This window comes from Lissotriton vulgaris, chromosome 12 (assembly GCF_964263255.1).
Source record: "Lissotriton vulgaris chromosome 12, aLisVul1.2, whole genome shotgun sequence".
Classification (NCBI taxonomy): domain Eukaryota; kingdom Metazoa; phylum Chordata; class Amphibia; order Caudata; family Salamandridae; genus Lissotriton; species Lissotriton vulgaris.
This window is the reverse complement of record NC_141700.1, coordinates 611,593,411-611,607,581: the sequence shown is the minus strand read 5'-3', so window position 1 is coordinate 611,607,581 and position 14,171 is coordinate 611,593,411. Positions and strand designations below refer to the sequence as shown.

Here is a 14,171-nt window from a genome sequence, read left to right as displayed (position 1 = left end):
GTTTGCACCATTCCAAATAATTGTCCAAGTCATGCAAAGATAACCATATTGGCCTGATTATGCACACCAAGAAAAGTAAAAGGTTGTAACTGAGAATCTGAAAATATCCCTCAAAAATAGTGTTCGATTTATCAGCAGAAACACACTGTAATTGTCACAAGTGAAATATCTATATCATACAAAAGGCATGCTTTACCAACCCACGCACCAAAATATAAATCTACATCCTGTGATACAGAAAGAATATTGGAAAAGAGAAAGGGGCGAAGAAGGCGTCTACACAGGAGCAATGCATATAAACACTCATGACGTGGCACGAATTAACAGTTCAAACGCGGGAGCAGAGCACTGCACCCCGGGCCTTAAATGGCTACATGTGAGCTGCCAATCGAGGCACAGTCTGACCGTCTGCTGGAAGAGTCATCCGCTGCAACTCGTGCCAATACTCATGACAGAAAGGAGGGCGGCCATTGGACAAGGAAAGTCCTGAAAATAGCAGCGCCCTCTTGACCATACAGAGCAGGGTGAGTTCAGCAGGTCACCAAGTTAGAGTGCACATAATATTACTTTTTCGACTCACTTTAGAAAACATGTTACAATGCTCCACGACAAAAAAAAGCTTGCCGTGTTGTGCCTTCTTGCTTTAAATAACGCTGCTCGATATTAATTTGATCCTTCACGACCTCAAAATGCTTCTAGAAGGTAATTTTGGTTTACGGTAAATAACACGAGAAAATAGTTATGTGAAAGCAGTTTAGTTGAACCGCGCAGCTGTACTAAGAAAACGTCACTGCGAAGGTTAAATAAAGCATTTAATGGCAAGGGCGGACTGGTCGTGCCTGAGAAGGCAGAAACGCGAGGCAGCGTTCCCGCTGAGAGCGCGTGGCGCCGAGGCCCGGCCCAGCTCGAGCCATCCCCATGCGAGGCATTGTATGTACTGACGCCTCAGGGGTGTCCGTGTCCCTCACCCGGAGGCATGCATGACTTCACCTTTATCGCGCAATCTGCTCTCCGAGGTGTTAGCGCTCGGCAGCTCCACAATTACCATGAGAAATGAAATAATTTCTCATCTATGAAGTCACCAGCATTAGACAAACCTGACACTCGCCTGGCTTTCCAATCTTCAGGGACGGTCAGTTTGACTTCTGGGTCAATAGGCATCCAAAATTTTAATCGGCATGGAAACATCTCAACAAACTTTCTAGATGCATACGCCCAACACCGCACTTAATTACATTTCTGACTTTTGGCCAAAAAAACCTCTCTAGGCGCAAATACCTCTGGTGTTGGTATTTTAAAAATTGTGTTCAGTGCATTGACGGCTGGTGCGGCCTCAGCTGATGACATACAGGGTGGTGGTAGGGACGCAAATCCCTCCGTCATTCCTTCAAGACAGCACACGTCACGCGAGTTGCAATCACAGGGTGGACCACTGACTTTAGCATCACCACGGGGCAGTAAAAGCAGCCAGGGCCGCCGCTCAATCAGTGGGACCTCCTCTCCCAGCACGAGGCCTGAGTTTAAGACTTCCAAAACTACGACCTTCTGGCATTCTAACCTGGGTGCCGGAAGGTGAAGATCTTCGGCAAGAGGACATGCGGAAACGAATTCCACCATGTAATACAAATCCCGCCTTTCACTGTTTGAAATCACACTTAGGAAGTGCATGAAGTATTCTGAATTAAAAGTCATAAATTGCTTAGAAACGGTTATATTATCGGAAAAACTAAACAGCATCGACACTAACAAGGAGGGAACTGCTGAGTCCGACAACCCCTGTCCTTTTCAGACTGGGGGGCGTGTTTTTTAGGTTTGAGTGACGGATGACGTCACAGATAGAAAGAACCTAAAAAACACGCCCCGAATCCGAAAAAGACGGGGCTTAAAGGGAGTGACGCCCCTCTCCTCCAATGGCTGGCCAGCATTTACTAGGCCAGCCAATGGAGAAGAGGGGCGGGTTCCAAGCCCCCTCTAAGAAACATTAAATCTCGGGCTCCGCCCACTGCTACGCAGTACGACGGTCCTCGACCTAAAAAGAGGAGCATGAACTCTACTCTCTATTTAAAATCAAAGCGCATGAAAAAAATCGCGCTCTACAGTGAGTAGTAGTAGTCTATTTAAATCGTGCCACTATTCAGGACGTCTGGCATGATTCCTAGGTAGCAAATGCTAAACAGGTCACGTTTGTAACACCTCGTTATTTCTGCCGAGGACAAAACCACATCGACCTATATTGTGGTGGTTTTCAACATGCGAAAACAAATGCTGCAAGCAGCGCCTGACAAACAGGCATAGTGTTGCGGGCATGGTATCAATACATATATTGCACTTAAAAATTGCCGAAGCTAATAGTGCCACCGGTACGGCAAAAAATGCATTATATTAAAAAAACGTCAGGATGTTAAGCATATTGACAAGTGTCCTCTATGTTATTGCCAACAAATTAAATGTATAGACTGACTACATGAAGGCAGTACACCTTGCAGTCTAATAGGCAAAGTAATGACAGAGTCATAAAGCGATGGAGGCATGTAGATTACTTACATTCACTGCTTCAACAGCACACCGATAGCGATCCAGCAACCAGAAGCGATTTTGGGATACGGAACGCGACGGCGGCTAATCCTTTTAAAATACCCTGCCCCGGAAGTGTAACAGACCTAAACAAAGCCGAAGACGAACTGGAAAAGCAGCGTCTATGGTTAACGTTTGAACATGTTTGTCAAATGGTCTAATGGACATTGTGGCGGCCATCTTGGAAGGTCGATGGTAATAGTTTCTAAGTATATTAGGCAATGGTGGTGATAACAACTGTAATGGAGAATGGTTTGTTTAAGGTAACTATGCCACTTATCCCACTAAATTTCAATTTTTTTTGAAAAAATAGCTCTGGGCAAAAATGATTTTAGCATGAAACATCTGAAAATAGATGCAAGTTAATGAGATAACACATGTATTTATACAATCACAAATGCATTTGGGCAATTTAGTCAACAACTCGTTTGGACAGAAAAGTAAGAATCTCATTGTAATATGCCCATAGATGCCACATTGTTATTCCAGACGATTAATGACAAGAAAACACAAAAAGCAACACAGTTGCATAACCATATATTAAGTCATTAATTGATGCAATATCATTGGCAGACAAAAAGCATGCACTATTTTTAGCATAACTATCTAAAGCTAATTGTTGGCCAGGTATATCGTTGCGATCAATGCACCAACATATTGATACACAGTTTTCCTATTGCAAGGGAGTATTGAGAGGTTCACACATTCTCGGTGAAGTGAATGTGTGAACCTCTCAATACTCCCTTGCAGTAGGAAAACTGAGTATCAATATGTTGGTGCATTGATCGAAATACCTGGCCAACAATTAGCTTTAGATAGTTATGCTAAAAATAGTGCATGCTTTTTGTCTGCCAATTATATCGCATTAATTAATGACTTAATATATGGTTATGCAACTGTGTTGCTTTTTGTGTTTTCTTGTCATTATTCGTCTGGAATAACAATGTAGCATCTATGGGCATATTACAATGAGATACTTACTTTTCTGTCCAAACGAGTTGTTGACTGAATTGCCCAAATGCATTTGTGATTGTATAAATACATTTGTTATCTCATTAACTTGCATCTATTTTAAGATATTTCATGCTAAAATCATTTTTGCCCAGAGCTATTTTATTTTTTTTAAATGTGAAATTTAGTGGGATAAGTGGCATAGTTACCTTAAACAAACCATTCTCCATTACTGTTGTTATCACAACCATCGCCTAATATACTTAGAAACTATTACCATTGACCTTACAAGATGGCCGCCACAATGTCCATTAGACCATTTGACAAACTTGTTCAAACGTTAACCATAGACAGCTGCGTTTCCAGTTCGTCTTTGGCTTTGTTTAGGTCTGTTACACTTCCGGGGCAGGATATTTAAAAAGGATTAGCCGCAGTCGCGTTCAGTATTCCGAAAACGCTTCTGGTTGCTAGATCGCTATCGGTGCGCTGTTGAAGCCGTGAATGTAAGTAATCTACACGCCTCCATCGCTTTATGACTCTGTCATTACTTTGCCTATTAGACTGCAAGGTGTACTGCCTTCATGTTGTCAGTTTACACATTTAATTTGTTGGCAATAACATAGAGGACACTTGTCAATATGCTTAACATCCCGACGTTTTTTTTTAATATAATGCATTTTTTGCTGTACCGGTGGCACTATTAGCGTCGGCAATTGTTAAGTGCAATATATGTATTGATACCATGCCCACGACACTTTGCTTGTTTGTCACGCGCTGCTTGCAGCATTTGTTTTCGCACGTTGAAAACCACCAAAATATAGGCCGATATGGTTTTGTCCTCTGCAGAAATTACGAGGTGTTACAAACGTGACCTGTTAAGCATTTGCTGCCTAGGAATCATGCCAGACGTCCTGATAGTGGCATGATTTAAATAGACTACTACTACTTAGAGCGCAATTTTTTTCATGCGCTTTGATTTTAAATAGAGAGTAGAGTTCATGCTCCTCTTTTTTACAGTAGCAAGTATGATCCCTTAATTAGACCTCTGCACAGAGAGTTTATGCTGGGCACATTGTCTCCAACCAATGCAGTAGCAACCACGAGATCACCGTTTCGAATGTCACTCGAGGTCCGGTGTTCTACATTGGTTGGATTTAATATAACTCAATAGTCTTACCAAAGTCGTGTCAATTACTTGACTAATTTTTCAATTTACAAAAGAAACCTTCAGTCATTGTTTGATTTGTTCTTAGTGATACGGACAACTTTCTACTTTAAGAGCTTTCCTTCATTGGTGCTGGATCGCTGGCCCGAATTAATTAATACTGTCTTCAAGAACTCTTCAGGTATGATGTCTCCTGACCTGATTATAAGTCGGCTGACATTCACACGATATAGTTTTATACAATATCTTGCTTTTATCTGACAGATCTCTGCGGTTACGTATCTCCACCCATTAGCTATATGAACTTAGCAATTCCACCTCCATCACAATTCTTTAAGTAAGTTTGTGCCTATTCTAATGGTATAATGGGCGTTGGTGATGATTCACTTCTATGCTGTTTGTTATTTGAAGTAAAAATTGGTCTTTGAAGATTGATGCTACATTTCAAAGTATGTTCAGTAGCACACCTGTTTGTTGTTTGATGTACAAATAGTCTTCAACATCTCAAAAGATTGATGTCATATATTGAAGATTGTCAAGTAACACTACTTTAGTGTTACACACACAGTTATCCTTGTTTTAGATGTCATCATGTGTAGATGTTATAAGAAACACATTGTTAATATTTCTATATTGCATCTACACAGGGGGATTCCTCTGCAATACACAATTGTCCTGAAGATGGTCTTATAGACAACTGGAACAAAGACCGAAACGTCGACCTCTTCATCATCTCCCAAGCAATTTATGTTCTTAAGAGTAACTTTTGTTCATTATTCGTCTCAGTTATTACTCTTTTTCATTTATAGGAGCTGATGTTTTGTTATGAACTGATTTGCTGATTTGTTTTATACATCTGTTCATGACATTTTGCTTACAATTAACTACTTGATGTATCCCCTTGAATTGATTTCTGATATATAAAATATAATATATTTTCATACAAATAGGATCTCCTGTGTGCTCTTTCTCTCTTTTTTTTTGTGATCAATATCAATACATATCACTGTTATCCTATGGATACATTTGAGTTAGATTGCTGACAACAAACTCTATGACTTACGCTAACAAATAAACTGAACTAGTGTACAAATAAAATCCCTTGTAGATAATCCTCAGCCTGTACTGTATACTGCACAAGGGTTGATTGGGTTACCCAAATTCTTTAATGTTTATGTTCTAGGCCATTCTCAACACTGTCCTGAAATGCATGGGAAAATCTCTAACACCCAGTCAAAGCCTTCAAAAGCGCAACTCGTAGCCTTTTGTTTTGTTTATAGGACAGTAACAGTCAGCTAACTCACAGCTGTACTAAATGCCCTTGCATCCTAGCTTGCAAGAAAGCATTCACAAGAGAACTGCAGATGCTGCTTTCCTCTTAATGTACTTTTACATAATCTGATTGTGACATACAGCGTAAGATTTTACATTGCCCTCACCACTCAGCATTTTTGTAGCATTCTTGAGACCCTTGTTACTTCTTAGGCTAACTTGTCAATCAGAAAACTACCCTTGAGTCTAATTGCCCACTGGATTTTGTAGTGTAATCTGCACTCACATATCTTCTGCCTGATTACATATCCTCTTCAACAGCATAAAAGCATCTCACATTATTTTAAAACCGCATTTCAATGACAAAAATATGGGTCACTTCAATTTTCCAAGGTTTATTTTCTAGATGAGCTCAATTGCAGATGCTCATTTTGGACAACAAATATTTGTAATATAATTGCTTGGTGCCTGCCCTATGTTGTCGTTCCAAGAAAACCCTACTTTTTCTGTAGTTCAGCATGCAGCAGTGGTACCAGTCTCTGCATTAAAGCACTTATGGTGGTCATCGCTGTACTAAAATACAAAAGAACACTTAAACAATGAACACATCGATGGCTTTGTTGATGCTCCCAGCAGTTGATTAACCTTCCATCTCCTTTTAAGCTTCTCATATAAGGGACTTCATGTTTTAAGAGCCTGAGAGACAGAATCCACCCCATTATCCTGGTATCTTGGTTAATAAGGCAGGCTGCCTGCAATGCTATGATTGCTCTGTCTGCAGAGGTACTAGCCTTTTAGTGTTTTTGGGGAGACCACTGCATACCCAAGGTTCCTTCCTCATTGCTGTATGTCGCCTTCTTTCCTCTGTCTCTTGGTCCTTCTTTTTCATCTCTCCTGCCCTCCTCTCAGCACTTTGAGGTGAACATAAAGTGTTTTAAATTCTAACTTGGGAGTGACCCAATTATTTCTGTATAATGGGATCAGGTACTGACTCTGTTTCACTAAAATAAGTAAATCACCTCTTGCTCCACCACTTAAAGTGGGCTTCTGGGAAGTTATCAAGCACATTTTTTAAATAACTCTCCTACATGGTTAATCCCAAATGTTGATACAGTGGGCTCAGTGCTCCGGATTTTAAAACCTCCAAGAACCCACCTAATACTATATTTGTTTCAGAAGGTCTAAGAATACCTACAATTACTAAAACCATTCAAACCGACCATGCCCCTGGCACTTAACACTCTCGGGATCTGATCAGTGACTTCCTATATAAGGCCCAGTTCATCTTTAAAAAAAGTCTACTGGCTGACTTCAATATCTATGTATCTAATCTCTACCTTGCAATGAAGCAACTTTTGCAGCTGGGTATTGGGGACTGAAGAAGCTTTGCCTCAAAGAATCTCTAATTAATAATGGATAGAAGATGGACAAAACAGAGATGGGCATCAACACTCGAGAAATTAAAATGTAGATTGACCAGTTCCAAAATGGAAAGTAAACTGACACAACTGTTTCCCAGTAAAATGTCTATATGCTTTATGCCATCTGTATAGGGTCTGTTGTGAGCTGGTTCTCTCATTAAGTTTCTTATTATGGCATTCTGCAGAAATGTTAGTTTACAGTGGAATGGTTTAAGTGTTTATCAGGATTATAGCAGATATGAGGGACGAGACCTACAGTACATGTGGTTTTGTGCCCAAAATATTTTCCAGTCTGAAGGTGACAAAATCTTTATTGTCTCCATGCGCATATAAAGCCAGAAGTGGCCAAAGCACTCCAGCTGATATTAAAAAATGAAGGAATGTAAAGCGTAATATAATGAACGTAATATAATGTAAAATGCTAACACCGATTAGGAAAAAGCAGAGTTGTCTATAAAATGAGTTCCCTCTAATTCAGTGACTACAGACGAGTTTCATTCAATACTAGAGTGATCCGCAGCATTCTCTATAGATTTAGGTACACCTCATCAGACCAAGATAAGTTACTTTAGAACTCTGTGAGTAGCTATACCTTAATCTATCCGTCTGTGATATATGAACAAAACTGTAGTTTATTAGGGACTCCATGTCCAGACTTCCTAAAACACATGACTTCTTTCTACTTCCCTTTACAGATCTTATATGCAGAACCCCACTCTGTTGGCATAGACGCATTTGATAGATAAAACCGGAAAGGATCTATCTACCTGCCTTTGGCTTAAACAACACTTTACTATGTTTAAAGTACAACAGGTTCTAGTAGACTCAGCCAGCTTCAGCACAAAGTATTGGCCTACTTCGCCCATGCTTTAAGGCACATCAGTACTGTACAATCACACACCATATTCTAGAGCATAATCCACTTGATCAATTTCTCCCTGAAGAACTGTGAACCAAAGAATCTTTGAAACGCTGTCGGTCAGATACACAAAAAAAAGTGTAAAAGTTCATAAGGTTTGCACCTCTTTTGAACGTGCATTTGCAATTTGTTTGTAGTTCACAAACATTCCCAGTAGTATGCAGGTGATGCTGTGCCAGGCACAGGATTCCATGCGTACTATATATAATAGTATGCAAAATGTAACATTCCTCAGGCTGCCATAGCCTCAGTGCTTTCCAAGTCATCCCTTCCAAGTCATCCCTTCCAAGTTTGGATGTAATCTGTTCCTCTTCCCAGTCATGGAGGGAGAGTTACATCGACTCTTAGCTGGAGTAAAACTCCGACCATTTCCAAGGAGTGAAAGGGTCGTTTTAGAATTTGTGAATGTCCTAGAACTTACAAATTTGTAGGCATTCACAAACTGAACCATGCCTAGTTTCGCCCACTTCCCATAACTTGCAAGAGGTTTACCACTGTGTAATTATACACACTAGTGGCTGAGGATTATGCAGTAGTCAAATCATTAACAGCCACAGGACTGCTGACTGGTATAAATAAGGGATTTTTGACCATAAACATACTTTTTGGGACAAAAATGTTTGAGTCTGGCCCTTTGTCTCCAAAGTATCTAGACATGTCCTCGCCCTTTGCATTTCTTTTCAAAGCATCCATGACATTTAAAATACTCGACAATACCTTAAATCACCCAAGAAATTAACTAGCAAATGTCAATCCTGTACCTGAGACAAAGTATGTTGGAAGCAGTGGCACTTCATTACCCATCCACCAGGTTCAATAGATAATCTAGGTACTTCCATGCAACCCTGCCAAAGCACTTACAGGCTTACCCAATTGGCATACAATTTAAAACAGTTCAGAATTCTTCAGCAATAATTTGCGAACTAAGCAAACCTGTTGATGTGTTAAGTAACTGATAACGAGAACATCCACTGTTACTTCCTCAAAGCATTATCCAGCTACACAGTTCACCACTTTTGAAACTGTTGTATTTTCCCGCAAATAGTGTGAGAAAACGCCCAATGTCTGCCTTTGTGTAGTCATAGGGTTGTTTTACCAATTCATATTTGTACTAATATACCTCAGAACAAACCAATTACCCCTGCCTCCTACCACTTTAAAACTACAGATGCCCTACTCCCTGCCTAAAACCACCACCTCTCATGGATACACAGCTATCGACAGTAGGTGGAAACTGCCAATACCATCTTTGATGATGCATCATCTATCATCAGGACCATACTTCGTTTAAGTTGAGTACATACTTTCTCAAAAATTACTTTCATTACCCTCTGATTTTCATTGGTTATTACTAGTTGTACTATACCACTCCTGCTAAATGCCACTAAAAATGCATTTCCCACCTTCTGTGTGAAAAAATTGGCCCCTTTGAGGCACCTGGGTCTTTCCTCCATGGGTCTTGTGACCCCTTATTCGAAATTCAACCCCTTCAACAGGATAGGCTGTTTGGGGAGTTCTAAGATTTTGTTTTCCATTTCGACCTCTTTCTTCTGAACTAAACCTTTTTTTTTTAATTAGCCTTTGAAATGAATGATAATCCCACCACCTAACAATCCACAGCCATGAGTTGAGACCTGACCAATGCCCATTTCTGTTGTTCAAAAATACTTCTTAACTTCCTCAGTTTGCTAAAGTTGTCTGCGTTTAACCACCTCTTAAACCCAGTTGCTATCCTAAACAACTAAATAGACACCAACTACTCTGGCATTCTGAAGTCCTCTCTTACTGGTCGCCTTGCTTCCTCATGCACAGCTCTTCACCAACTCGCACTTTTATTTTGGGCCCATAAACATCCGAAATGTCCTGTTCTGCAACTTACCATCACCCAAGCTGTAACTGCCAGAAACTGACGTATCCCCTGCCAGCTTCGTCTGCCACACACTGTCCGTACACCTCCCTATTACGAAGATTGGTTATAACACATTACACAATCCTCGTCCTGCTGTGAATGGCAATGGCACTGCTCAATTTCCTCAAACACCTTCAATCCAACAAGGACCTAGTAGGCAAACTGACTGTACAGCTGTTGACTGTGCCCGCAGAATGCTAAAGACCCTTGCTGCTCCTGGGGGCCATGTAGTGCACCCTCCTCTTTTGTCCTCACTTAAAGTGTATACTGTACTTGGTTTTGTTTTTGTATTTGAAGAGGTTTCACCAGGTTTATTGCTTCCCTACTGTATTTTAATGCTCCACGCTTGTGCCCTATCTTGTGTTGCTAGTGGAATGCTGTAGGGTTCCTAAATATGATGGCACATGCAACTTATTATGTAATGGAAATGTGCCCGCGTAGAGTGAGGACAATCTTCCTAGCATGCCTGGGTGTTGCATGTGCCTTTGGAGGAGTCAGTGCACCTTTGATGACTGCAGGTCTTACCATTGGCTCTGGGTGCCAATTCATGTGATGTGTAAGTGCGTACATTAGCGGCCTGCTCAGACAATGGAGCGAGCTTTGCCCTTCTGGTCCTGCAAAGCATAACCATGAATCTGAGCTTGCCTTTAGAGTTGCTCCAGCCCCCCTCTCTGAAGTTCTCAGCAGTGCTGCCGTGCTCATTACGGTCTTGGGGCTCGTTATATTTTGCATATGATTATAGCCTTCGAAAGAACAACAGCGACATCTGCATGTGCCAGGGCGCCAAGGAGATGGGATGGAAAAATTCTGAATAGAAACAAACGATGAATTAGAAGTCTGCCCCCTCCCCCTTTATAATTTTGGCTCCCTTCCACTCTGATCATACTACATAGACTGTACAGTACAATCACGCACAACTATACAGTACAATCACGCGAACAGCGCGCTTTGAATATTCATATCATAGACTACAATTTGCAAAGGTGGGATGTTGGGGAATGTGCAATTCATATGCATTTCGATTTTAAATCATTTGCTGACTTCACGGGGATCTACTCGGTTTTCTACGCCCCTGGGGGAGAGTTTGGCCACGAGGACGGATGGGTAAAACTTTCCTTTAGTGTCTCTAAGCATTACACAAGATTACAGCTCACCTCACTACCCCTTTAACAGCACCTCGAGATGGAACCACATAAGACAAAGCCAAACGGTACAAAAACACACGTCTTAAAGCGCAGCAAACCTTGTGCCACCAGGCACTGTTTTTCTCGAGTTCGTTACTCTATTCAAGTATTACAAATACCTCGCTTAGGGTTAAGGGGACCACTGCACTCCCTCCCCCTCTATGCCAGCCACCAAACTCTCCCTGCTTCGTGCATCGGCCCTCAGCGAGATCCGATCTCGTGTGTAATTGATTAATCACTTGAACACCGACCAACAGCACTTCTCTCTAGGGCAGCCGAGGACTACCGAGGCGCGAGCGGGCTCAGGGAAGAACGCGAGCTCAAGCGCGCGCTCAGCAGCACCCGCCGCCGCGCTCCTTCCGCCCGGCTGCAGACCCGGAAGGCAGCAGGCGCCTGGACAGGCATGCACGCTCCAGAAACCAGGGCAGGGCACGTGTAGGCAACCATTTTCAGGGGAATTACCTTGATGAATTCAAAACAAGCAAGCAAGACGAGGGCTTCAACAAAGGCGAAGCCTTCTTGATCAGAGCATTCCCAAAATACCATAGAGTCTTCTTGTATGCTCCTTTCACATCCAGTCGCTCATTTAACCTTCTCTGAAATGAGTAGCTCTCGGCGTCGGACCACCACTTTCAAGGTTTTCAAAGCTAGACATCCTAGCCCAAGTAAATGAGCGATCTTTCACCAAGGCTGTGGCTCTGCAGCGTGTGACTCATTGGTGCTGCGAGCTTATTACCACGTCCTCTCCCCCCCCCCCCCAACTTTGCACTCCTCCTGGGCAGGCTTCAAGTGCCCCATGCTAATGCGCTCTAATGAGATGCAAATGAAATATGCAGAAGCTCATTCCTCTGTAAAGATGATTAACCGTTGAAGACATTAACTGCCGCTGCTTGGCAGTCTGCAATAACCTTTTCCCACACATTTCCTCTGATGGTGGCGTTCCGCAAACCCTCTGCAGTTGGCAGACCAGTGGCCCGCACCCGTCTCTAAGTTCACCCCACTCGGACAGACGATTTGCCCTTGTTTGCTGTGTCCGTTGTGTTTGTAATCCATCCATGCAATCGCGCCATGGCAATAAATGGGAAAAGCAAACATCGCTTCGCTTAATTTTTCAATGCTCATTAGCCAAATCATTATTCCTTATTAACTGTGAAAGCGCTCTCATTATTAAAAAAAAAAAAATCCCAAAACATGTTGAGTTCGTTAATCCTCACAACAGAGCTCGATATAACTCCCATAGGACTTGCATATCCCATGTGAATGCGACACTCGCTGCTCCTTTCCTGATACCGCTTAGCCAACCAAAAAATGTGTTTTAAAAAGCTTGGGTATGTTGTAAAATATGCTGTGGCATCATTTTAACACCACCATCGTCTGATGTTCTCTTCCTTTTTCCCCTTCTCGTTTCCAGCGCCAGCTGTCGACTCAGTGCCCACTGCCAAGGGAACACCTCCCTGGATCCACAGCATCAACGACCAAGTGAGTAGCAATCCATCCCAGAAAAAGAAGAGGAAAAAAACTTCCAAGGAAAGGAATAAGACAAGGCTAGGGGTTTCTGGGGCAAGATCATCCTCCTTGCCCTTTACCCCCTCCTGCCTGCTGGTTTCGCCAGAGGCCCCCAAGTACATAGGTCTTTCTGTAAGTTGGTGCTGATGTGTTTGCCATTGCTGCTTCCTCGCTCCCATCCTGGATGTGGTGAACAGGGTGCACATCGGCCTCATTCATCTCCCGGGTGATAGCAGTGAATGTAGATAAATCTCTTGCTGCCTGCCTGCTTGCTGCTGTCGGAGCAAGATATCACGCTGTTGTCTGTAACATCCTTACCAGTGTGTGTGCATATTTATATGTGTGTGTGTGTGTTGGTGTGTGGTGTGTGTGTGTGTGTGTGTGTGTGTGTGAATGCATGTATAGTTTGTTGTGTTTTTGCATGTGTGTTTGCATGCATTTGTGCCTCACCATTCCTCACCCTGTATGCATGCATGCATGTAGGTGTGTGGCAGGTTCAAGCAGACACCAAGTTTAGTGCCAGTTGTCTTGTTCCGGCTGTGGTCATCATACTTGATCCTGGACTTGGAGAGCTGTGTCTCTGTAGATGAACCTGTACTCCCTTCTTCTTCTGCTTCTTGTGCTGAGACCGAATTGGCATCCTTCCCCGAAGGTTCTTCTCTTGGCGAGTGGCAGCTGCTGTGGCATACATTTGTAGGCGCTGGCTTCCCTTGGCAATCCTCTTCCGCAGCGCTGACTAAGGCAGCTCCCTTTTGTTTGTTGTTAACTAGGCTTTTCTGTTAATTATGAGAGAATTTGAATAGCAAACGAGCCAGAGGCTAGAAGGTGGGGGGAGCGAAAGCCCCTTCGAAAACGCCTTCTGTCTCATCAGATGCCCAGCGTTGCCCCTGGCACAGTGTCTAAGCGATTGTCCTTTTTTGTAAAATTTTTCTTCATTTTGATGGTTTCATTAAATTCTTGATGCCTGTGGGTGGAGGGTCCCTTTTCTGTTTCTTTTTCAGAAAATTGCGATGTTGGCATAGGCGTACAATGGCGATCAACAGTCATGGCGGCAGTGGCGAAGGCGGCCTTTGTCTTGTGTAGGGCGGAAGAGTCTGCTGAGCTTCTTCCACTGCGGCTGGCATAACTTGGCAAGAAGGAGGGAGATGGAGGTCCCCAAAGTAATTCCAGGCTGACTGGCACAACCCCAGCTGGGCTGAGCCCCCTTCAATGCCCATAGCTGGCCCGGTCCATGGGCGATGGATCCGCTGTGGCTGCATCCTTTGGTGCC

At 42.7% G+C, this 14,171-nt stretch overlaps 1 protein-coding gene across 1 annotated transcript in view; it reads left to right on the top strand.

Moving 5' to 3' along the window:
- PMFBP1 (polyamine modulated factor 1 binding protein 1) overlaps window positions 1-14,171 on the top strand; it is a 1,903,249-nt gene that overhangs the window by 277,908 nt on the left and 1,611,170 nt on the right. Inside the window, exon 4 of the mRNA XM_086945556.1 lies at window positions 12,807-12,874. Within this exon, the coding sequence (XP_086801682.1) occupies window positions 12,807-12,874 (68 nt within the window). The remainder of the gene's footprint in view (window positions 1-12,806; window positions 12,875-14,171) is intronic.